Source organism: Rhopalosiphum padi, chromosome 1, assembly GCF_020882245.1.
Source record: "Rhopalosiphum padi isolate XX-2018 chromosome 1, ASM2088224v1, whole genome shotgun sequence".
Taxonomy (NCBI): Eukaryota; Metazoa; Arthropoda; class Insecta; order Hemiptera; family Aphididae; genus Rhopalosiphum; species Rhopalosiphum padi.
In genome coordinates, this window is record NC_083597.1 from 6,992,997 (window position 1) to 7,018,111 (window position 25,115).

Genomic DNA, 25,115 nt, shown 5'->3' on the forward strand with positions numbered 1-25,115 from the left:
TATTTACTAATATGAATTTATACTGTATTCGATAATTTTATTAATGGCTAGAATACATTGACTTTGAATAGAACAGTTTTAAAATTATTCATTTATTCAACTGTAGTATTAAATTGTTTATATTAATAAAACTCTAGTTAAATGCATTACTATAGTTTTTTTTTTTTTAATTATGAATACTAATATTAAAATGGAAATTATTAATTTGGATATGACCTATAACCCTATTATGGACAAGAAAATAGTCAATATTGAAGAAATGGTATATTATAGACTATAGTAATTACTAATTAGTAAGACTGATTTGTTAATATTAAACAAAAAGACAAAATATTTCAAAATTTTGTTCGCCCACAGACCTATGCATTAATTATTATGTGTTAATATTTCTATAGATATAAATTTAATTTCATATTATTAATAAAACGTTTAAAATTGAATCTAACAATTAATGAAATAATTTATGTATCCTTTTAACAATATCAACAATCGTATCTATTTAGGTACCGCCGTACCGGTAATTAACGAACGGTCGGACTGTCGGGAATATTTTAAAGTAAACTAATGTTTAGACCTAACCTTAAAGTGCCTACTTTTATATTTCTTTAATTTAATAAAAACTTATAGAGAAAATTTACATTACATTTTCAGTCCGTCGATATAGAAATTGAATATTAATTTTCAACTGCAAAATAATTCGCAAATTTTAGAGAATTTCAAGATTATTTTTCAAAATTTGACCTTTAAAAGCTTTAAAAAAAACAAAATTGCTTATGTATTTTAAATATATTTAAATTGCTAAAATAGAAACTTAAATATTTGGAAATTTGGAATAAATTCCAATAATAGCCTAAATATTGTACACAGAAGTTTAATTTTGTCGGTCTTTATTATAAAATGCAATGGGAATTTCCTCTCCATTACCTATTAGCCATGAATATATTATAACAAAAATTACGATTTTACAGAAAAATAATAACAAATAATGATATACCTATTATGTATTATACATTTTGTCAGGTTTATATTTTGCACATTATATAATATTTTTATTTTTTTTTATTAGCTGCTGGTATAAAACCATTTTAGCTAAACAATTATTTTCTTAAGGGTTTACAGCTTATATATATATACATCTAAGAAAGATACATATAACATTTAAATATAGCAATTATATAAGAAAAATATTAAACTAATTACAAGAAGTACAAGAAGAAATTATAGACAAAAACAAAAAGACAGCTACAATAATTAGATGGCAAAACCAGCGTCCAAAATAAGCTTAATAATTTTGTTGATGACGATTTCAGAGTTAGAGTTGAGGATGGAAAAAAGGTTTGGAGAGATATTGAGGGCGCTAAATAATTTGAGTAGGTTTAGACGTTCGGAGCGGAGAGACGATTATATAATATTAAACTCATTAATCTATATTTAACCATATTTGAGTGAAATACAATTTATAATAATTGATAAAAAAGACTATTCAGTGTTACATAATAATATTTATACTAATAAAAAAAGTAATAGTATATAAGGAGTATTCAATTTTTGTCGTTGTGTACTTAATAACATGTGTAATTTATTCCTTTATTACTAAAACAAATAGGGTTTTTAAAAATTCAATGTATCCGAGTTTCTCGTCAGAATTGTCTATCGCGAATCGTGGTAGTACAATGACGGTACTCGTCAGCAGTAAATAATTTTAAAATAATAATAATCATAAACTATCAAGGTTTCCAAGTTCCGAGGAAAAATAACACAAACGTCAGTGTACCTTATAGTTGCAAGTCTACATAATTCATAATAATTGCGAATCAAAAGCACAGGTCGCCGGGAGACGAAAAAAAAACTTAAAAACGGTTTTTAACATAATATTATTATTATTAATCTTAAAAGTATCTATATAGTACGGTTTAACAACGACGGGACGGGATAAGACGGGGGGAGAAACGATTATAATATATTTTGGGAGTGCTGTTTACGAAATTACAACAATATACGAGAGAACGCGGTCGGCGTTCTGGTCTAATCGACGACGACGGACGAAATAGATGACAACAACAATATAAAGTAGTAATAATAAATCAATATTTAATTATAATAATAGCCCCGTCGGGAAACAACATATATTATATTATATTCTTCGTAACGGGTCTATTAATAATCGTTAATAATAACGAATGACGACGATAGGCGGTGCGGAACGGTGGCGGGGCGGGTGTCCGAGGTTATTTGCGTCGACTTTTACGGACGCAGATGCGCGGGGAGCGGGTGTGGAGCCGCCGAGCGAGGAACCGGAGGACGGACGGGTGTCGGCAGTCGGCGCGGCTCACCGCAACAGTTGCTGCGGGTAGCGTACGGCGAGGATCGCGGCGGAATTCGGATCGATAGCGACGGCGGTTGCCACTGCTCCGTTGCTACGGACAGAAGAGCAGCCGCGAGCGAGCTAGCGTGACGAATTGAAATATTGTAACGCGCGCGGTGCGCGCATCGACCTCGAACGCGTTCGCAGAACACGGACGTCGCGGAGTTAGCGAGCGAGCGAGCGAGCGATCGTCGCTACTCGCTAGTCAGTTGTAGTCGCTGAGCGATATTTGCCCGCACACTCCGCGGATACCACCCGGCGAACGTCACCGCCGCACGCGCTCGCGTCGGCGCGCGCGCACAACCGAGCAAGAACGCGACGGTAATAATAATAATAATAATAATGTGACAAACTCGCCGTGGCGGCGCACGGAACTATGCGAGCTCAAATGCAACTCAATAACACTGGCCGGCCGGCCAAGCTTTGGGCCGTGCGGCGGCGGACGAGTGGTGGTAATGTCGTCGGGTGGTCGGTGACGGGCGGGCGGGGACAGCGGTCGGGTGGTCGCGCCAGGCGCGGTGGCCGGGGCAGTGCGCGACACTTGAGAGAGCCGCGAGTTGGCGACCGGAGCAGTGAGCAGTGAGCGTTCGACACGGGCGCCGCCGCTTGATTTCGCCTCTCCGGCCGGTTCGCGTGTCGTCACCTCGGCACACTTCGTGCACCGTCGTCGGCTAGCGACTCGCTCCGTCGAGTCCGCCCGCCCGTCCGTCCGCCGGTCCGCATTTCGTCCGGGCCGACCGCCGTGCCCGTTCTTCTTCTTCTTCTTCTTCTTCTGCGTCCGTCGCGACTCGCTCGCGTCGTTCCGCGTTCGCTTCGGCGTGTTTGTTTTTCTTTCCCGTCGGGGCACTTCCCGTAGGCCGTTTTATCGTCTACGGTTTCGCGCCTGCGCGCCCGTCCGCGTGTATCGATTGCCATTTGTCGGTCTGGTTGCGGGCCAGATATCACACGCCGCTGGTCGTCGTTAACAATTTATGATTACTATTATTATTATTATTATTATTATTGCCGTCGCCGTTGATAATAAAAAAATTATTAAAAAGATAGTATAACAACAATTTAAATATTATATTTTGTACTGTGCGTGTGTCCGTTCCGTACCCCGTCGACTCTTCCGGCGGAGTTGTTTGTTTAATTGGCATTACGAATACATATCATCGCCGTCATGTCTGTAGAGTGTGCGTGAACATCTGCACGACGAGCACACGGGACCCGACTGTGAAATACTGAATAAACATTACGACAGAGAAGGTAAGCCGGCGGCAATAAGGTGGATCGGCGGCGGTCCGCCCGAACGATATTTCCGAGTATGGTGGTGTGTGTGTGTGTGGATCGTGTCACAACACGATCGTACGACATTTCGGGCGGATCGGACGTCTTTATTATCATACGAATTCTTATCGGCTGTGATTCGAAATCTTAAAAAACGATCATACGCAACCTATCTCAAATCTCAATCGTATCGACTTTATAAAGCGTCTACTGTACCTACTTTTATTGATATTGGCTGTTGACTAGATGGTCTTTTTTTTCGCGTTTTACCGTGTAAAACTGGTATTATCGCCGCTATCCACCTACCCTTTCTTCGATTTCTTGGCACTATCATTTTGACATTTTTATTAGAAAAATATTTTATACGTTAAAATTATACTACTATACGCTTGTTGTGTTTCAACGATTCTTGTAATCGTGTTTGCCTTGATATTGGAAAATTCAAAATGCATAGACACCACTACCCTAAAATTTACTCTAAATAGATGTGTTCCTAATCTTAAGTTATTGCCCTAGTTACTTAATGGTTCTGAATTGTGTGTCTGCTACCAGAGTGGGTTTCAACATACTGTTTGATTTAAATGAGATTATGTCAGCAAGTCTGACTATTCTGTGATCTTTGCATGTGCCTCTACAATTAGAACGCATTGATATTTTCTCTTATTTTCTTCATAATATTGAATTTTAATTTGATATTTGCTTATCAATAATTTATGTTGACCAATTAGGTTAATGCTCCAACATTATCAATTTATCATTATTAAATTTAAAATTGTTTGTTGTATTGTTTTATGTGAATAAAAGGACTTTTCAAAGTTATAAGTAAATGGTCCATACAAGAGCGTTTACAATGAATCCAGAAAAAATGAAGAAAAATCAGATTAAAAATCCAAATAGAAGTAGAGCAAAGAACTCTGGTTAGTGCTTTATTTTGTGATTTGTCCTTTGAATTTAAGTGTAATATGAAGCTGTTTTGTTTTTTTTAATTTCAAAATTTAAACTATACAAATATTTGAAAATACATTATAACAAGCTACATCAAAATGTAGTAGGTATAGGTAGGGTCAATAATTAGTGTTAAATAATAAGAAGTGTTTAATGTTATAATGTATAATACTTTACAAGATACCTGTTTTGAATTCATTTTTTTTTAACCATTTGTAAATGTAGTAAAAACAGAGATTTAAATACAATGTAGGTATATAATAAAATATAGTCTCAACCTTTTATGTTTAATTTTTTTCTATTCAGTAAAAGAGAATTTTAATACAATTAGTTTTTAATAAGAAAAACTAGATTATAATAATGTTAGTGAATATAATAATGTTTTCTAAGAGGACGCCTCATCCGCATGTATTGTTTCGTCTTACACACGTACGAAATAGTAAATTTTTGTTCATCAGTTTCAGTAGTATGCTTTTAGTTTTAATATTAGAGTAAATTGACCTATTATCAAACTTTTAGGTAAGAACATTATCTGTGTTCTCTCGTTGGCTTTTTACGATATTTTAATTTTTAGGTGAGTTATGATCATTTTCATATATTAAATAATTTCATACCCATAACTCACATAAAATTTAAAATATTGTAAAAAGCCAACGAGGGAACACATATAATGTTCTTACCTAAAAGTTTGATAATAAGACAATTCACTCTAATATTAAAACTAAAAGCACACTATTGAAACTGGTAAAAGAAAATGTACTATGTTGCACATGTGTGAGACAGGAATAACACATGTGGGTGAGACGTCCTCTTAATAATTCTTAAACTGGTAAAATATGCTTTTTTTCTTATATATAATAGTATAATATATTTACATTTACCATCCACTAATACACATCATATTATGCTTAAACTTTAAAATAATTAGTTGTCACGTTTTTTTTGGAAAATTATTTAAATTCAATTATTTGAAATAATTTCCAATTTAGTTATAGAAATGTTATTGAACAGTTTCTATCATTTTTTTATTTTAATTAAAAACATTTTTATCTTGTAACAAACTAATTAAAATTTGAAAAATAAACAAATATGATTTTTTATTATGAAATATAATACAATTTATTCTTAGACCATGAAATATAGCCATATAGGCTTAATATTTCCTAATCTCCAAAATATGTTTTAATTTTAATATCCATGTAAAATACATTTTTACTACAAATCCTGCTACTAATATGTCATCCACAATTTTTACCCTCGTTCACCTGTTGTACTTAGTCATGAAATATAATGGGGAAACTTAAAAATCTCCTTTCTATTGATAACCATCATATTTGTTGTATGAATTAAGCTGTTTAAGAGGACGTTATACCCGCATGTGTTGTCTCTGTCTTATTAATGTAGATCATAGCAAATTTTCGTTCAGCAGAACACATTTTGTGATGTTAGCTTTAATATTAGAGTCAATTTACTTATTATCAAACTTAAAGGCAATAATGTTATCTAAGGCATCTCATAGGCTTTTATTGGTATTTTAATTTTTAAGCGAGTTACGATCATTTTAAAGTTTTAATATTTTACATAACCATAACTCACTTAAAAATTAAGATATCATTAAGAGCCTACGAGATGCCCTAGATAATATTCTTATCTTAAAATTTGATAATAGGTAAATTTACTCTAATATTAAATGTGTTCTGCTGAACGAAAATTTGTTATGATCTACATTAGTAAGACAGAAACAACACATGCGGGTATAATGTCCTCTTAATCATTGCACATTTAGATAACTAATAGGGTACCAGGCACCTCGTCAGACTATATATAATTGAATACTGCAATCATCTTTCCATTACATTTTTGTTTAGAATTTATTTTTTGCTTTTACTAGATAATTAAATCACATTTTTGAGAGAATTGAAAGTTAACTGTAATTTTCTTTAGTTGTGTTCTTTATTAGTATTAAAAATTCAAAAGGTTCATAATATATTACATACAAAAATTTGATGAAATATTGTTTGGTGTTTCAAGTTAAGTAAGGCGTCCAGCTCTAGATTATGCAACCCAGTAATGAGCTTACTCAGAGTACGATACTCCCTTTTAAATTTTCTTAATTTACTATCAATTATAATGCCATGCTGTAACGTGGTCGGGGGTGACCCGTTAAATATAAAAGATTTAGTGAAGAAGTTAGTTTCTTTTGAATCTGTATTAAACAGAGCTCGGGAGCAGTAGGTATTTAGGATCTTTAATAATACAAATAAATGAAGATCGGTCCAATAATAGTTAATACATAAAAGTTTATTCATACTTACAAAACAACTTACTAAAAGGTAGGGCTGTCTTGGAGTCCCGGTGAGCGTGATGGTCATCGCGGAGAACTAACGTTCTCGTATATATTGGGTTTTGGCCATAGCCTTACAATATACTGAATGTGGCACAAAGCCGAGGGGCCTTAATATCTAGTTCAGCATGTATATAAAGTGTATAATATATATATTACTATAATATTTACCTATATTGTACATATTATGTTTATTGTTTATTAACTTTAAATAATGATGTAACGATTGTTACAATGCAATTTCAAAATGAAATTATCTATGGTATGTTAAATTTATGTAGCTACTTTTTTGTTGAATTAATAATGAAAGTGGTGATTGATGATATATTTGTAACAAAAATGTATTTTACCAGTATGTATTGGTGTTACTTATTGTTTTTTGTTAATAGAAGTAGATTTTTAAAAGTATTTTTCAATATAGATCATGTTTAAACTTAAAATTTCTTTATAATAACGTTTATATTTATTATTTTTTAACAGGAAATGAAAAATCAAAAATGAAACCTGATAGTAAGTCGTCCTCTAATTGTTCAAATCCGGAGAGTGAAGGTAATTTGATTTAATTTTTATTTAAAATCAATAAAAGTGTTTTACTTAAAATTATTCTATTATTATTTTATTTAAATTATTTACTTTAAACTTCATTATTAATAGAGCGCGGATTTCTATGTACCTAATTGCATATTTTTGCATATTCTTATGAAATTCAAAATTTATTACATTGAATTAAAGCAAAATTTAAAAAAAAAAGATATAAAATAAAATTTTATCAATTAGAGAAATCAAAAATTAAAGAAGTTCTACATATAATTTAAGGATGGTAATGTTGTCAATGAATTAACATTTCATATACACACATTTGCAATTTTTATTTTTTAGTGATAGCAATAAAGAAACTAAAAACTTAAAATATAACATTATATAAAAGCTTTCAATAATTGATAAAATAAAAGAAAAAAAATCAAGCTATTACTATTGACTATTATCTATTACTATTTAACTATGTATATAGTTGCTTCAAATATGCCCCATCCATTTGGTTGATGTCGAACGATTGTTCTCTGTATTTAAAATTATGTTGACAGAAAACGTTACAGCTTCACTGAATTCTCATTTTAATAAAATATAAAAAAATATAATAACTAATAAATATATAATATGTATATAATTAATATATATATATAGGTAATTTACCTTTTTTACAATATTTAAATATAAGTATCAATATTAATATTTCAATTAATATTGAAAACATTTTTCTTGTAAATAATGAAAATGTTCTTGCATATTTGTATTTTTACAATTTTGATTGCTTATTAGTTATTATGATACCATGGACGGTAGGCCTACCGGAAAACCGGGCATTTCCCAGGCCCCCCTTCGTATTATGGTAATGGTGGGGCTCTTTTTAGACTTTTTTTCATGTATGGGCCCCTTTTTAAAATTTCCCGGTAGGCCAAAAATGGCCTATCCGCCCATGTATGATACTTTTTAATACTTGAATATCCACGCTTTAATTATTAGTCTATCATTGATTTGCAATAATGTATAAAAAAAATTTTTTTGTTTTATTGTGTATATTATGATTATTATCGTAGTTGTTGTTAAAAAAATATTTAAAAATTACTGATTAAAACAAAAGTTATTTATTAAATAACTACCATAAAATATTATTAAAAAAAATTAATGTTAATATGAAATCAGTAATGTTTTTAAATTATGAACTGATTATCAATAGTAACTATTATTTTTATCTGAGATTTTAGATATTAGTTTTTCTAGTAGCAACAATTTTTTCTTTGTCAAAAAGCTTGAAAACAATAATGCGTACTAAATTTTAATATTATTCAATGCAAATTAATAACATTTGTAATTTTAATACTAAAACTTACAAATATTGCACGCGCTTACTTTTTAAGTTACAGTAATTTTAAATCATCATAATTAGGCATAATTTATTTTAGCTACTTTAAATTTTAAATTGTTGAAATATCAACAAAATTGTATTGATTTTAAATTTCAAATAATATAAATAATGTATTAATGTATTTTTTTAAATTGTATTGTTTAGATGATGATCAAAATATACCTACAACAGCATCAAATCCATCAGAATTGGCTGGGTCATCAATAAAAGTAACTTTAAAGAAAACAAGGTCATGTAGCAGTACTTCTTCTAGGGAATCCACCCAATCGTTTGAAGTGAGAAACTATACTATATTTTAGTTATTTATCTTTTCAATTAATATGATTACACCGAGTAATATCTAAATATTTTGTCTGAGTTTTGTTAATTGGGTTTAAAAAAAGCATATTATTGTATATTGGCTTCAGTAAAAATTATGTATAATGTATATTATATTATAATAGTTAAACATTTAAACATAATAGAGTAAAGCATATTTTTTAATTTAGTTCATATTTTGTTGATGAGTGATGGCTAATAATTGAGCAATATGAGTATGGTAATTAATTAATGATAGATTCTGAATGGAATGATGATTGTATTTGTTTTACAATGATGTATGTTTTTTTTGTGTTTGACATCATTATTAGAAAAAGTAAAAATACATTAATCTATAACTCTGAGGATGGTATTTGGTAGAAAAGTTGATCTGATTGGATCATAAACCACATTTTTATGTGTTATATATGTACAAGATGTATCACAAAGTTCTAACTAGTTAAATAACTTCTGTTCTAATAATAAATATTTTTTATTTTTTTTTTTCATAATATTATTAGATGCTTGTACTACACGTGAAATACTGTAATATAAACTTTTATTTATATTTTTTTTTTTTTAAAGAAAATAAAAAAATAAATTTTAGTTTAAATTATTTTGAAAAAATCAAAATAGCCAATTTATAAACATATTTAAAAAAATAGTTTTGACGTTAACAATTTTTTTGAGTAATCCATTTATGACTTATGAAAGTTTAAGTATTTGTTCAACTTTCTGCTATTGGGTATGTAAACAAAACCATAAGTAGAAACCAGTAGTCAAAACGAAATTTTTATCTGTAGTTAACGATAACCATATCCAAATTTTTATTATTATATAATTTTATTATTATGTAAAATTTAGATAAAGCCATTGTGGTGATAGGGCTGAAAAGTTGTAGATAATAAAAAATATGGTTATCAAATTCGTTTTGACTTGAATTTGATTGAAAACTTGATGTTAGTAAAATTGTTTATGTTTAGTCAAAAAGTTTAAAGCAAGTTTAAAGTGGTTCTTATAGTTCTTTAAAAAAGAACAATTTTTACACATAGGCACATTTTTTTTTTTTTATTATTTTAAGTTTAAATTTTAGTGAAGTTGGATAGGTATATAAATAAAAAATAAAATTTTTAGTAATTTTGTTACAATTCAAAAAATTTTATTCGTAATTACTTCTGGCCACTAATTTAACTATTAAAAAATGATATTATATTATGAATTTTTTTTTAAATATTTAGATTATTTTTAAACTATTTTTCCTCTCAATCATTTTATAATACTTCAATATTGATGTTTAAGGCAATAACAGGTAGTCATTTTGTATAAAATATATAATTAATAAAACATAATAAATGTAATTTTTTTCACAAAATTTAATTAATCTCCTGAATGATTAACAAAAATAAAATAATAAATTATGGTGTTAGCTATATAAAATATATATCATACACTGATTAACTTTCTGCTCAAATTTTTTTTCACAATGATTGAATTTGTTGAATTTGAATTTAATACATATATATTGCAATGACCTGCTCAATGACGTCCTTGTTTTTTTTTTTAATAAAATGATCTTTTTAATCCAACTAATTTTTATTTCTATTTCTATTATCCGGTTCTTTTTTTTCTTATAAAACTATATGTTATAATTAATTTCAGGTTGTAAGAAGACTTCCACCTACAGCTGAAAGTGTTTCTGGTGAAGAAGATTGTGAAAATCCAAAGGACTCTGAACCGAAAAAATCTACTGACAAATCACCTTCTGTTGATGAAGTTGAAAATGAAAAAGAATCTGAAGGAGAGTCTCAAAATGCCAATAGTTCTGACGACAGTGATGTAGAAATATTATCTGATGATTCTCAAGAATCATTTACTGAAAGACCAAGTCCAGCTGTTTCAGTTAAATCTGAGGAGAAAAATGTATCTATTAATACAGTAATAGATTTAAAAACTGAAGATTTACCTCAAAATTCTACAGTGGTTAAGAAAGAAGAATGTAAAGCACGCCTTAAAACATTGAAAGAAGAACTCTTAAAAGAATCGGACTTGGATGGTGACATAGTTGTCTTGAGAGATGATGATGAAAATGATAATACTCAACCACAAAATGGCGTTGAAAAGAAAGAAATAAAAGAGCAAGTCAAAGAGCAAGTTAAAGAGCAAAAAGTTAAAATTAATGTCCGTTCTTTTGATGATTTAGTAGATCCCCGTACTGCGATTTTAATTCATATGCCACCACCTGGACAACAAATAGATAGAGCACCAAATTATTTAACTCAAAATGGTGGGTCTTTTCCACCACCATATTTGTCATGTGATGTTTGTGGAGTACAATATGATTCTCCAGAATTATTAAATGATCATAAAGTAACCATGAAACATTTCAAATGTTCTTTCAAGGAATGTGAACATTTAGTAGTATCGAGTCAACAAGAATTTCTAGATCACCAGCGTTTGGCTCACAATATTATGCCATCACCAGTTCAGCAATTAGCACATCAAGTAATAATAAATTAATAACATTTTGATAATACGTTGCAAATAGATTTTATTTTATTTTTTTAGACGGTTTCAAATTAAATTTTTTTTTTAATTATTTATTCTTTAATATAGTATATGTTAAATTAATATTTATTATAATGCAATTAATATTCAGTGAAACCTCCCCTAATAGACACTTTCCAATAGCAGATGATTTCTTAGAGATGAGGACATTTTAATTAATTTCCAAGGTACTTCTCAAAATTGGATTCTCTAAGAAGCGAAAATACCTATTTTAACACGTTGACTGCCACATGGCCACCGGCGGTCATTCAATTGGTATTTGTTTTACGCCAAGAATATTTTTCAATGTATTCTAAATTTGTATACCCAAACATTTGATAAAATAGAAAAATAGAAAAACGGGGAAAAAAATGTATTTTATCAAAAAAAAATTGTAATAATTCCCGCTACGCCACAGTCCGTATTTTAGTGCATTATTGTAGCGCCATAGAAAAGTTAATAATATAAAACCAAATGCATTTATGGTTGCCGGCGGTCATATGGTGTGGTAGTAATGATGAACTATGGGCGCCGGCGGTCACAAATGCATAAAATTTGAGAATTACAGATGACCGCCGGCGGCCATGTGGCAGTCAACGTGTTAAAAAAAAATCATGAATAACAGAAAATTTTATGCAAAACCAGTATTTGACAAAATTGATGTTCTTTTTTAGTATAACTCAAAAACAAAAACCTCAATAACAAATGTTTACAAAATATTTATATTAACATTTCCAACATGAAATGATTTTCTAAATATTTTCATTTTGAGCTGTTTATAGATTTTTGAGATTTTAAATATTTTTCTTTAAATTTTGATTACATTGTTTTGGCTCAAGATACTTGAAAATTGAATCTAAGTTTTCCTATAAGTTGTTCATTTACCACAATTTTATATAAAATGATATAACAATGAATTTAATTTGAACACATTCATTACATTAGTTCATTTGAAACTTGCCCATTTTTTTATTGGGAAATTGGGTGTTGAATTGATATTATATTATATTTTAGTCGTTAACAGTAATATTTGTTAATATTTTATTTTACTAATTTGTCAATCGTTAAATCATTACAATTAAATGTTACATAGTGCATATTTTTTCCTTTGAAACATACATTTTATAAATTTCAAAAATTTACCCGCCTGAATTGTGGACAAAATTTTTGTTACCAAGAATGTCCACTAATTAAGAGGTTTCACTGTATATATTTCTTTGTATCAAGGTTTCAGTATCATTTGAATTGATTTATTATAATTAGGTCCAACGTTTACCTGCAATGGGTTTTGATCAACAACTGCAGTCTGGTGTTCCACCATTACCCGAGAACCTAACTCCTAGTATGTATACACAATCATTAAGGATGCCAAATCAGCCAGTTCCTATGCAACGTGCAATGCGTCCAATGATGAGGCCTACCATGCCACATATGATGTCTTCTCCAAGAGGGCGTAATGTACAAAGAGGATCAACTACGAGTGGGTCTCAAAGTGTTATAATCTATTATTAATTAATTACAATTATTTATTATTTATTATATTGTTTAGGAGGAAGAACACCTTCTTTAAATTCAACTCCAAGAGGTAGTTCTTTAAAAAGACCATTAACTACTCCTAGAAGGGGAGCACCACCTATGAAACGTACAAGTTTAGATAGGTTAGTTACATATTATTGTCTATAAAATATTCCATATTCTTTTATTATACTCAAGGTAAATATATGAAGTTGTCAACACTGCCTATAATTGATTGTAATGTCTTCACCAGTTGTAAATACCACCAGGCACTAATAACTTGAAAAGGGCTCATTTTCTATAATCTGTACTCTATAGCATTGAACAGCTATAAAATATAAATTAAATTGAAATAATTAATGAATTAATGAACTTTTGATATAAATCCATCTTAAATTAAAAAGTTGTCAATTAGTCATATTTTCATATTTTTTAAAGAATAGTGTTTAAAGAAGGTATCTAATTCAACATTAAAATTACAACTGATGTAATTTATCTGGCTCACGTTATAATTATAATAAAATATAGGAAGTGTTGACACATATAATATCTACATTGTTTATAGTATAAGATTTAAATATTATTTTGTTTTAGAAATTCCTATACAACTACTTTGAACAAGACTCCTCCAATTGTTAAATCTATAGCAGAATCTCTAACTAAATCTGTAACTAAAAATTCAGCTTCTCCTGCTTCACAGCAAGATGTTGTTAATTTATTTTCCAAACGAGGGCTCACTATTAGCACGGTAACTATATTTTTATTTCTTAATTTATCTTTTTGAATTTATTATGAATTAAAAAAAAAAGATTGAATTGTTACAATATAATATTAATTATTATTATTAAAATATTCAATACTCTTATTATAATATATAATATTAATTTATTAGCATATTTAAATATCGATAATAAAATAATATAATAGCAGGCATGTACCTAGGCTCAAACACTTAAATATGAAGGTATTAATAAGGATTAGTGGTCTGCTTATGTCATTAGTACAATAGATATATATATTCTCCACTCTATTTGGACATATATGCATTGGTTGCATGTAATTTTGTCTAAATAAAGCAGTTGTCCCAATAGTCAGAATTAAAAAAAAAAGAATTATAAAACATAAACATTTTAGTAATTAGTTATTGATTTATTAAAATGTAAGAGTAGTTACCAAGCCTATACATTACTCAGTAGGAATTGCCCATTCATGTAGATAAAAATGTGCACCCATTTTTCATGTTGTATTTTTTCATTTTAAAATAAATATTTTTTTAATCCTTTACTGTATTGATTCTAAGGTTAATACCTTGTTGACAATAGGTAAGCTTAATGGCCTGACTGATCTGACCCATAGTTTTGCATATGCTTCTGAATCACGAATGTACTTATTTATATTGATTAATTAAAATTATACATTTTACTATTTTAGTTAATTTATTTTATTTTCAATTTAGAAGTTTAGTTATGATTTTAGTATGTAGAAACTGGCAAGGTCTTACCTTATGTAAACTATGCCCAATTCTCAACCCAAGAAATTATATAATTTGAGTGAATTTAGAAATTGTCTCCTCATATTTTTCTCCCTATAGTTCTACAGTCAGTTGTTATTAAAATACATATAATTTATGTATTCTAAGTTTTATTTTATGTCGTTTGGGTAAGACTCAGCTTACTAGATCATAACTATAAATAATATTTTTGTTTTATATGATAGAAATACTATACTGGTTTCTATGAATTAATATAACTATATAAGATATAATTATTGAGTTAATACAGTAAATACAATTCTAGCAGAGTAAAGTTATTTTCTGCTTAACACAGTACACTGGATTATGGTTTTAACTTGTATGTTTTTCTTTGATTTATTTATATTAATATATTTTTTTAAATTTTTAGGTGGATAATGGAAACAACTCAACTATTCCTGCTGGACTTAGCTTGAACTCTGCTGTTTCTATTATACCTACATCACCTCATAAGGTACCTAGCAATGTACCTAATAAGGTATCTAGCAATGCACCTAACAATGTATCTAATACAGTATCTAAAAATGTACCACGTAAAATAATAAGTCAGGTAAATTCAGTTTTTGATATTATTTTTCAAATATTTTTCATTCTTAAAAATCGGAATCAATGTTTACAAGAAATTAAGGTAATTTTTTCAAGTGTTTTGTCATTACAATACAATTCATTTTGATTAAAATATTTATGAAAATATATGAGTATTTATATATACATAAATATCATACCTAACACTTACCTGTCACTTATATTATGTAACATACATATTCATAAATTATATTTTGTAATTTATAATAAGTAAGTTGGTTAATATTAGTAGCATATGAGTTTATACCAATGTTAATATACTTTAAACATAAATTTAATAACGTTGATAGTTTAATATTTGCAATACTTAAAATTTATCTCAGTCTGAAATAATCTTTAGATGTAAATTATTTATTATTATAAGACTGATAAAATTTTTTAAGTTTTATTAGTAACAATGTAGTGTATTCAGCAAATATTTGATGGATTTTGTGAATCTAACATTTGTCTGGAAAAACTGCCATAATATTATTTAAATTGATTTATTTGTATTAATATACAATTATTCTATCTTAGAGTATGGATACTGTTGATTTAACTGGTCCAGATAAACCAAAAAAGTATTATCCTTGTGAAGTATGTTCAAAAACATATACAAGTTCTGAAAAAATGTATGAACATTTATCTATTGCACATAAATCAGTTTCATTTCCATATAAGTAAGTAATTGTTTCTGTATGGCTTTGTTACACAAAAAAAAAATCAAAACAAAACAAATATAACATTTATTTTTTTCCTTATTCATAGACATTTTTTGTTGATATGTTTACAGGTGTAACTTGTGTCAGTTTGCTTCTCAAAGTATTGAGGCATTAAATCGGCATAAATTAAGTCACAAATCAGAAACCAATAACACGTCAATGGTGATCCCTATTGTAGACTTAAGTAAATCCAGTACTATTTTCAGAATGAGGCAAATGGGTATCACCAATTACATACCAATTGCCCAACTAGATAATCAAGGTGGTCAATTTGGTGTGCCAATCATGACTTCTAATAATAAGACCGCCCAAGAAGGATTGAATTTTACTAGCTATTTCAATTTCGGAAGTTTACGGAATATACCATGAATATTAGACAAAGACTGTTTTAAAATAACATCCATTTTAGTTGTAACTTCTGCATTTTCCTCATTAATAGCAGTTTTACACATTTTATTACAAATTCATTATGTATCAATATATTCTACTTTAATTTGGTACAGTTCAAAACATTAATTTTGATTAAGTTATTTTTTTAAAAACAAAATAGTTTCAGTTTTTCAAGTAGTATTTTTTTTATGATTCAATTTGTTACTCATTTTATTATGTTGTCATTTTATTATTATTATTTTTTATGTTTCATTAAACTAAGCCAAATTACAAATTCTAATTTTGGCAAACTGTCTTGTATAGATAAACGACTACTTCTATATGATTATAAATAATATTTGTATATCTTTATTATTTAAGTGAGAAATTGATTTTTAAAGGTCATAACTCCAATGTTTATTTTTTATTATTACTATTTTTAATAAAATGTTAACCATTGACATTTTTTTTCCTGTAAAAAAAAAAATTATAATTTTAAATTAATATATTATATGACATTTTTATTTTATGTCTCAGTGTGGCATTTTTGTTATTGTATTTTTATTATATGTAGTCATGTAGGACAAGATGGCAGATATGTCTACACTTTATGACATAAATGATGTTCTAATAAACATTTGACCATATATTAATTAACCAGTGTGTCTACTGTTTTTTTTTTTAACAATAGTTAACTTCTTCGTCAGTCAAGTTAAGCAATATATATATATATATGTATTGTTAATACTATTAGTAAAATTTAAACTGCAGTACTGCATATTTATGTCACCAAAGACTTCAAAAATAATTCAGTTTAAAATCTATGGTCCTATACTCCTATGTCTTTATTTAAAATTGTGTTATTAATGAATTACTAAATATTATAATATTACACAAACGTAATTTGTTTTTGATTTATATAAAGTAAACTAATATCTAACGACCTAACGTAGTGTTTATATTCAAATATACAGGCACATTTCGGTAAGTATCTATATAGACATATAGTATACTTATATGTTATATGTGAAATATATGTGCAGTTTTTGTGAGATGGTCCAATTGGATTTTAATAATTCATTTGACTTTCATATTTTCTATATTTCATAGTAAACTTCAATAATAATAAATCATTGTTCCCCCCCCCCCCAAAAAAAAAATACCTAAATAAAATTTGTGTGTTTGTTAATCAAAATAACACAAAATTAAGGACATTTCATATAAATTTGATATTTTAAATTTTATTAACACGTTGAATAAATCTGTCGACGGGTAGTCGACAATGTGTATAGGCATCTTTATGGGCTTATAATTTTAAAATTTACTTGGTTATTAGAGCAATTCTTCTGTTTTTATATGTGGTTATTCAGTGAAATGTCTACTTTTAAACGGTGTATTCGCATTTAATTTTCGTTTATTTTTAGCAAAGTTATGGTTATTTTTCCTAGGAAACAATCGTTAGCGACGACGTCGCCGCGGCTATTGTTCATATTTATAGCTAATTATATCTAAATTTATATTATATCTATACATTATTCTTATAATATACAGTTATATATAGCTATTAATGTTACTATTTTACTTTTAATTAAACGAAAATAATGAAAGAACTTCTATAATAATATTATTTCGTGTTATTCGTAAATCTATTATTCATTGCTACAGGTATAAGATATTTGTACATTTTATTATTGGATATTAATCATTCAGATACTAAATAATAATAACAAGTATATATGTAGCGAAAAAACCACCACATTGCACTGGAGAACGACGTCAACACGCAGACGACCGATGTCATTGCGGGACCGATTAGGCGCGGTTACTCGGGCAATGCGCGCTAAATTTACGAGACACTCAACGTGTTAAAGAAAAATATATTTATTTGTTTACTTTTCTGTTTAGCATACTACATTATATTGAATTCTTAGGTATAATTATAACTATTAAAATTTATTTTTATAATATTACACAATACGCAATGGTATGTTAAAAATCTTTAGGTCAAAATATATTCGTTTTTGCAGCGTTTATTAATATTATATTACTATATTAATATACTTTTAGTATATTTACCTATACAAAGAATGATATTTACATTTGGAGTTGAGTTATAAATGTGACATGTCATCTGTGATAGAGGGAATTTAATGTGCTGTTGGCAAAATTCCTTAGAATAGACCCCGGCTTACACAATATAGATTTGAAGGTAATTATAAAAGAATGTAGTATGTACCAATATAAACATCGAACCAAGCCTATGTCCTTAAGGTTATACATAATAATTATGTATATGTTAGATAATTGCTTAGATGAATTATATTTAGTAGGTAAGTATTTTAAAATGGATCTTGTCTTATCTGCAGACACGGATTAAGACATAAGCACTGTAGGCTGTAGACTACACAACGACGGATTTAGGGGCACCATATGCTGTCCGGATATTATTTTTATTAAAATATCCGAAATATGAAATAGTAAATTAAAGCCGGTATCGGGTGGTATTACACTTACTTGTAGATAAGTGTATTTTTTTTATAATTTTGAATCCTAGTTTTTAACTTAAATATAATATATATCTTATATTAGTTATATTTAATAATAATATTATACAAATTAATTTTCAAAATTGTTATTATCACTTCACGTATAATATTATATACTTATATAATTAATGTCGTAAGCATTTTGTAATAGTTTTATACCTAAGTACTTAATATAATCCTATATTTTGCATTATTGAATAATACCTACATAATCTATCTTGTATAGCCTACAATTGCCCTTTATTGCCGCCCAGTGGCGTAGCCGGTGGGGGGGGGTGGTGTTGACCCCCCCTCCGTCTGCCGTATTTTTATCTAAAATATAATGTTTATAATATAGGAATACAATCATTTATTCGTGGTGAAATGTATTCTGTTATGCCGTATTCTCGTTATCGACTGCACTGGTGATAATAATCATTACCTATCATTCAATTATTTTATTATTTTAAAACGGTTGTAGATTTATTTCCCTAAAAAAATGCTGGCTACGCCACTGTTGCCGCCCTTATAAAAAACGTAATATATTATATTTTATATAATAAAAATACTGCCTATCTGGCTGTCATCACTCATTACTAGGGCTCGGAACTTAATGCACTAAAAAAGTACTAAATATGCATGCACTTATGCACTTAAAAAAGTACAAATATGCTCTAAAAATATGCACTTATATTTAATTATTTTACACATTTTAATTTTCACAAATATTTTTTTTAAATTTATAAATAAAAAAAAAGCAGTTATATAAATAATATTTATTTTAATTTTTTTAATTATAATTGACCTTCACTTCACATAACTTACAGAATAAAATACTTCCGTCGGTTTTGAATATATCCGTACCATATTCCAAAACAAAACTATTCAAATGATTTGTCGCAGATTGTTTGGTTTTCGGCATAATGAATTAAAAATAATGTAAGTAGGTAATTAAAACAAGAACGACGCGTACAACTACAACAGATAAGACGGACGTATAAGCCGGAACTGACAAAAACATCTAAGCGGTTTAGCAGTAGATCTATTAATGCCATTAACAGTAATCAATGAGTTATTTTCCTAGAAAAGTATTTGTAGAAAATCGTCGTATTTCGATAGCTGTTGTTTCTATTTTTAAATTTGTATAATATTTTATTTTAGATGAAGATAGCTGTAGTTGTAATTTATAAATATATATACATTATATTTTTATATATTAATATTATATTATATTAATCAATAGGGGAAAAACATTGTTTTTAATATCAAATAGAAATTTGAAAAATACGATACAAGAATATCTAGTAAGGTCTCTCAATATGAATGTATTTATTTTTTTTATTTACAAATTTACAAATTTTCATATGGAATCTCCATAAATTATAAAATATGCTCTAAAAAATTGTAAAATTAAGAAATATGCTCTAAAATCTAAAAATCACCAAATATGCAAAAATATGCACTAAAAAATTTTGATATGTTTTTCGTGGTGTCTTGGAATGAATTTCTAGCTCACTTAGCAATAAATCTAACGGTTCAAAAAAATCATGCAAATGCAACAACTTCCGAGCCCTACTCATTACCCACTAAACTACTGGCTGGAGGCTTAGGTGTTGGACCTACTGGCCAATGAGCCAGTACAAGCCAGCACCTAGAAAAATGAAGAAACGTCTGAAGCGGTGGATTCGGTGCCGAATGTGCTTGAAGCACAGGCTAATCGCCAATCGGCAGGAAGTGGCGACCAACGTTTTACCGAAGCCGTGAACCCAGATCCCGCTAACCTACTGTGCGAAAATGAAATAAATGAAACGATGATTGACTCAGTGCCAGAGCCGGCAGTATACTTTGATTAGGCCGATGAGGTAGATAGATATTTATCAGGACAATCAACCCAAAACAAAACATGGTACGCCCTACATTAATTGTGTTCTAAATGTTATGTTATATTATGTTTATATTAAAATGGAAATTATTATTGTTGTAATGAATTTGTTTCTGTGAATAAAATTTACATCAAGATAGCTAGGAGTAACTTCCAGAATATATTGAAGATATTGATAAAAGGTTATCAGAATACTAACGAGTAACTGACATTAAATGGAATGTTCGGAGATCATTATCAAATGGTGAAAATATTGCAGCATCGTAAATTCGTAAGTGTTATTTACTTAATATGTATAAATTGTACACATTTTAGTTCTAATATCACTATTTCATAATAGATGATTAGATTCTTAGGAACCTATTCAACTAATTATCAGTAGTAGCATACCTAAATAGGTATATTTTATTAAAAACAAGCCGTGGCAACATAACATATCGTATTATTATCTTTTGCTAGCTACGATAATACGTACCTATTACGTATACAATCGGAGGCTGAAGGTATAATAATACCATACGAGGTGTTTCAGTGAATGGGTACACGCTTGGAATGAAGAGGGATTCATTATCGGTTGGTGGATGGATTCAGTGTAAAGTACGAAGTAAGCAGACAGTTAAGTCTTTGTGCTAAAGTTGAATAAAACGATAAAGAGGGTATTTTTATCTTGGTACTTTTAAACTTTGCCATTAATTTTTATAAAAAAATTGTTTTTTTAAAGTTTTCCATAGAAAATAATGCTTATGTTATTAAATTAATAAATTTTAATGCCCAAACATGGGGCAAAAGTTATTTTTTTTAGTTCTCTCAACTAACTTTCTAAGACTATTAAATTAAATAAAAGAATCATAAGTAGGTATATATTAATGATCATATCCTAAATAATATAACATAGTGTATAGGTAAGTTTGAAAAATCAATTTGATTTATATATGGCTTATAAGTCTTTAAAGGTTAGCCTTTCCACTCAGCTTAACGTTCCTCTACGACCTATACGGATGTCGAATGAAATAGACATATTTACCGGATACTTACATCCTTTGTGGTCGATTAATAATGGGTTTCTGTTTTGGATTTTTTAATAATATTTTCCATAATATATTGCAAAAACGTCGGGTTTTAGAACACTTATGCAAAGTGAGTAGGTAATAAAAAAAAAAAACGTTCAATTTAAAATATCTGGGCCTCTTTGTATAGTATAGGTCCCACACGCATGGTAATGAAATTGAATACCTACTTTCGAGTACAATGCAACGTTTGATCAAATGCATTGCTGAATTAATCAGCACTCAAAGTAAAAACGATCCTTATTGGTAGTTCATTTTCAAAGAAAAAAGAACGTTAAATGAAATGATATAAAGCGCCATAATATGCTCGTTTAAGTATATACGTATACACTGTTGTACATAATATTTTATATATTATTGTTTAATATGTATATATTCACGTATTACCTATGATTACAGTTATCACTATCTATAGCACTCATGTAGTCACGTGTTTAAGCGTAACGTTAAAATATTCGTAAAAAGTGTTTATATTGTTATTATCGAGTCGTTGATCGTAAACAATACTTGGATTTTGTTTTTGAAAACTATATGCAATACACCTATTCAGTTAATTTAAATATGAAAAATTAATTGTATTATAGTATACATTTTTTACTCTCTGTGTATCTACTTACTGATTTAATATATGTATGTCTTAATAGTTATTACGTATTTACGGTTTCATAATTTTTAAAATGTTTTTAAGTTCTAATATACCTAATATAACTTACTATATTTATTTATGTCGATTGACGAATAACGATTGTTAAGAAATTAGAGTTATCTATGAACTCTTATTTATAGGAATGTAACGTAGTTACATTACTGGTTAGAATATAAAATAAGTGTGTAACAATTTTATTTGAGTAACGAGTAAAGAAATTTAATTATTTTTTAAAAGTATCTCACCCAACATTGAATTTTAGACGCTTGTAGCTCCCTTCATACAAATTTCAATTTTAATAGTGATTACGTCTTAAGTAGGCACCTACATAATATTTTTATTCAAATAAAATTGTGCAAACTGTAGTAGATAATTATAGTCATATAGGTAGTACTATATTATGTACTACTGGCATTATATACAATGTGAGGGTGTAAAGTGAACATTCCTTGCACACAATATTATATATTATATGAAAAATGTTTTCAAATCGAGTTCGTGTAAGTAATACTTACACTAACCGTATTTATAGACAACCATTTTGTACCGTTGACTGTCCCTAGCTGGATAATTACTCGGAAATACACCAAATAAGTACTCCAATTTTACTGTTGGAAAATGAAAAATAAAAAACGAAGATAAAACATTATTCATACTCGACGAGAACACGAATCTTCTTATATATTAAACGTAGAAGGTATGCGAGTGGCGAGGGGACGGAAATAGGACGAGAGTTGCCTTTGTGAAGGGCCTGTTACATTTTGAGATCATCACCACTACCCATCAGCCATCTCAAAGTAAATGTCAGTTCAAAAAATAATTATTTGTCATTTTTAACCGTGATTTTACACTGTTTAGTACCTAAATCAAACAATACGAATTTTCGGTTGATATTTTATTAAAAATTTCTGGTTAAATATGTATATTTTAATTTGTATTACATTTTTTTGAATTTATTAAGGTTAGTTTTTAATTCTTTTTTAATTTTTAAAATTTTTTTTTTTAGAAAAAATATTCGCTTGTATTATAATTATTGTCGAAATAAACTATTTGCTTACCTAATGATTTCTACTTTTTAAATTATAACCAATAAAATAATTAAGAAAAATATTTAAGATTCGACACGAAATAATACAATAATAGTTGATCTTGACGCTTTGTAATGACTATCTGCTTTACTTAGTTGTTTCACTAATCAATCGGTTCTGTTCATGTAAGCACAAAATATATGGTTCCTATCTAAATCGTTGTCGACAATCCGTAATAATATCATGACAACAGACGAATACGTATTACTATTTAGTATTTACTACACTTGCATGGACTCGTTTTAAATCGTATTCGATCCGTTTTCGGTCTAACACGAATTTTAGGATCTTGACACGGTAATCCTCGAGGTGTGTAAATCGCAGATTTAAAGACGTCTAAATTGAGTGGCAAGATAACAGTCGACGACAAAGGCTGAGTATCCTACAAAAAAGATCCGGTCGAGTATAAAAGATTTTACACATTTTTCTTAGGATTTTAGTGTATTTTATTTATTTTTTGTACCCTTCACCGTGGAGTGGTCGGACATTTTGCCTCGGTATCTGTATTCATAGCGTACGCACGTTTTGGAATATATTTTTTCAGCTACCATTTTTCAGGGAAATGAATAAACATTTTTTGATTTTATCAAAAGTAAAAACTTTTTACTACATTTGTAGAGAAACTAAATCAGTAAAAGTATTTGAAATCCTTTTATAGTGCGTTGTATATAATACGTACAGAATACGAATACATTTAATAATAAAATATTGCATCATCATCGTCATACACAAATAATACTAATATTTGTAGAAACAACTATATATATTAAAAAAAATATAATTTTAATTTATTACTATAGAAGTTTGTGGAACTTTATTTACCTAACTTTAATCTTTTGGCACTCTAGGAAATTTACCATATATACATGTTTCTGACTTACCAAGTATAATAAGTAGTAAAATTACCAAAATTAGGTATATAATAACGAAGAGTTACAATATTATATTGCTATATTATAAATTATAATAATACCAGTAAACTGTAGATTACAGTAAACAGAAGAACAAAAATCCGATTCGTCGAGAGCTCATTAATAGCCACTGATTGTTAAGCATTTATTTATGACAGTCATTGTGTTTCGTTGAAGTAAGTTATGTTGTTAGAATAAAACGGTCTCGTGTTGTTTCAATGAGATAATGAAAACCTACAAAGACGATTTTTGTGTAAGTGATGGATATATTTTAGTGAATTTAAATGTGCGTTTAAGGTGTTAAAAAATGATTATATATCGGAGTTAATGAACAATGATGCAGTGCACTTAAAGCGATATTAAATGTACTATATACCGCTTTAATTGGTTTTCCATACAATCATATGATTTGGATTCGATATTATAATATTACAGAATATGAGATGGTTTTTGATCGCTGTTGTTCTTTATCAAAACTCCAAGGACCCAAGGACCAAGATGTGCAAGAGACTTTCAAAATTCAGCAAAAATGTTGCAGTGAAAAACAGGAACTGTATTTTTTATTTTTGAAGAAAACTCAATTTTGTATAAGTAGTTATATTTT

At 28.6% G+C, this 25,115-nt stretch overlaps 1 protein-coding gene across 3 annotated transcripts; it reads left to right on the forward strand.

Moving 5' to 3' along the window:
* The first annotated feature begins 2,881 nt into the window (after positions 1 to 2,881).
* LOC132929387 (uncharacterized) lies at positions 2,882 to 17,045 on the forward strand. Of its 3 annotated transcripts, none has more exons than XM_060994714.1 (11): positions 2,882 to 3,613; positions 4,439 to 4,551; positions 7,404 to 7,472; positions 8,995 to 9,125; positions 10,807 to 11,649; positions 12,955 to 13,171; positions 13,241 to 13,349; positions 13,801 to 13,954; positions 15,108 to 15,287; positions 15,839 to 15,981; positions 16,095 to 17,045. In XM_060994714.1, exons 2-11 carry the CDS (start codon positions 4,461 to 4,463, stop codon positions 16,390 to 16,392), a joined length of 2,235 nt encoding a protein of 744 aa, XP_060850697.1. In that variant the 5' UTR covers positions 2,882 to 3,613; positions 4,439 to 4,460; the 3' UTR covers positions 16,393 to 17,045. The 3 variants fall into 3 exon arrangements, with proteins under 3 accessions (XP_060850697.1, XP_060850714.1, XP_060850706.1); XM_060994723.1 differs by having other exon boundaries at positions 2,887 to 3,613; positions 15,108 to 15,191; XM_060994731.1 differs by lacking the exon at positions 4,439 to 4,551.
* Positions 17,046 to 25,115: the final 8,070 nt, after the last annotated feature.

Excerpts from the sequence above, each read along its gene's own strand:
- LOC132929387 (XM_060994714.1), top strand. The coding sequence starts at position 4,461 with ATGGTCCATACAAGAGCGTTTACAATGAATCCAGAAAAAATGAAGAAA. Across the intron at positions 7,473-8,994 it reads TTCAAATCCGGAGAGTGAAG|ATGATGATCAAAATATACCT; the intron begins GTAATTTGATTT and ends TGTATTGTTTAG. Across the intron at positions 15,982-16,094 it reads TCAGTTTCATTTCCATATAA|GTGTAACTTGTGTCAGTTTG; the intron begins GTAAGTAATTGT and ends ATATGTTTACAG.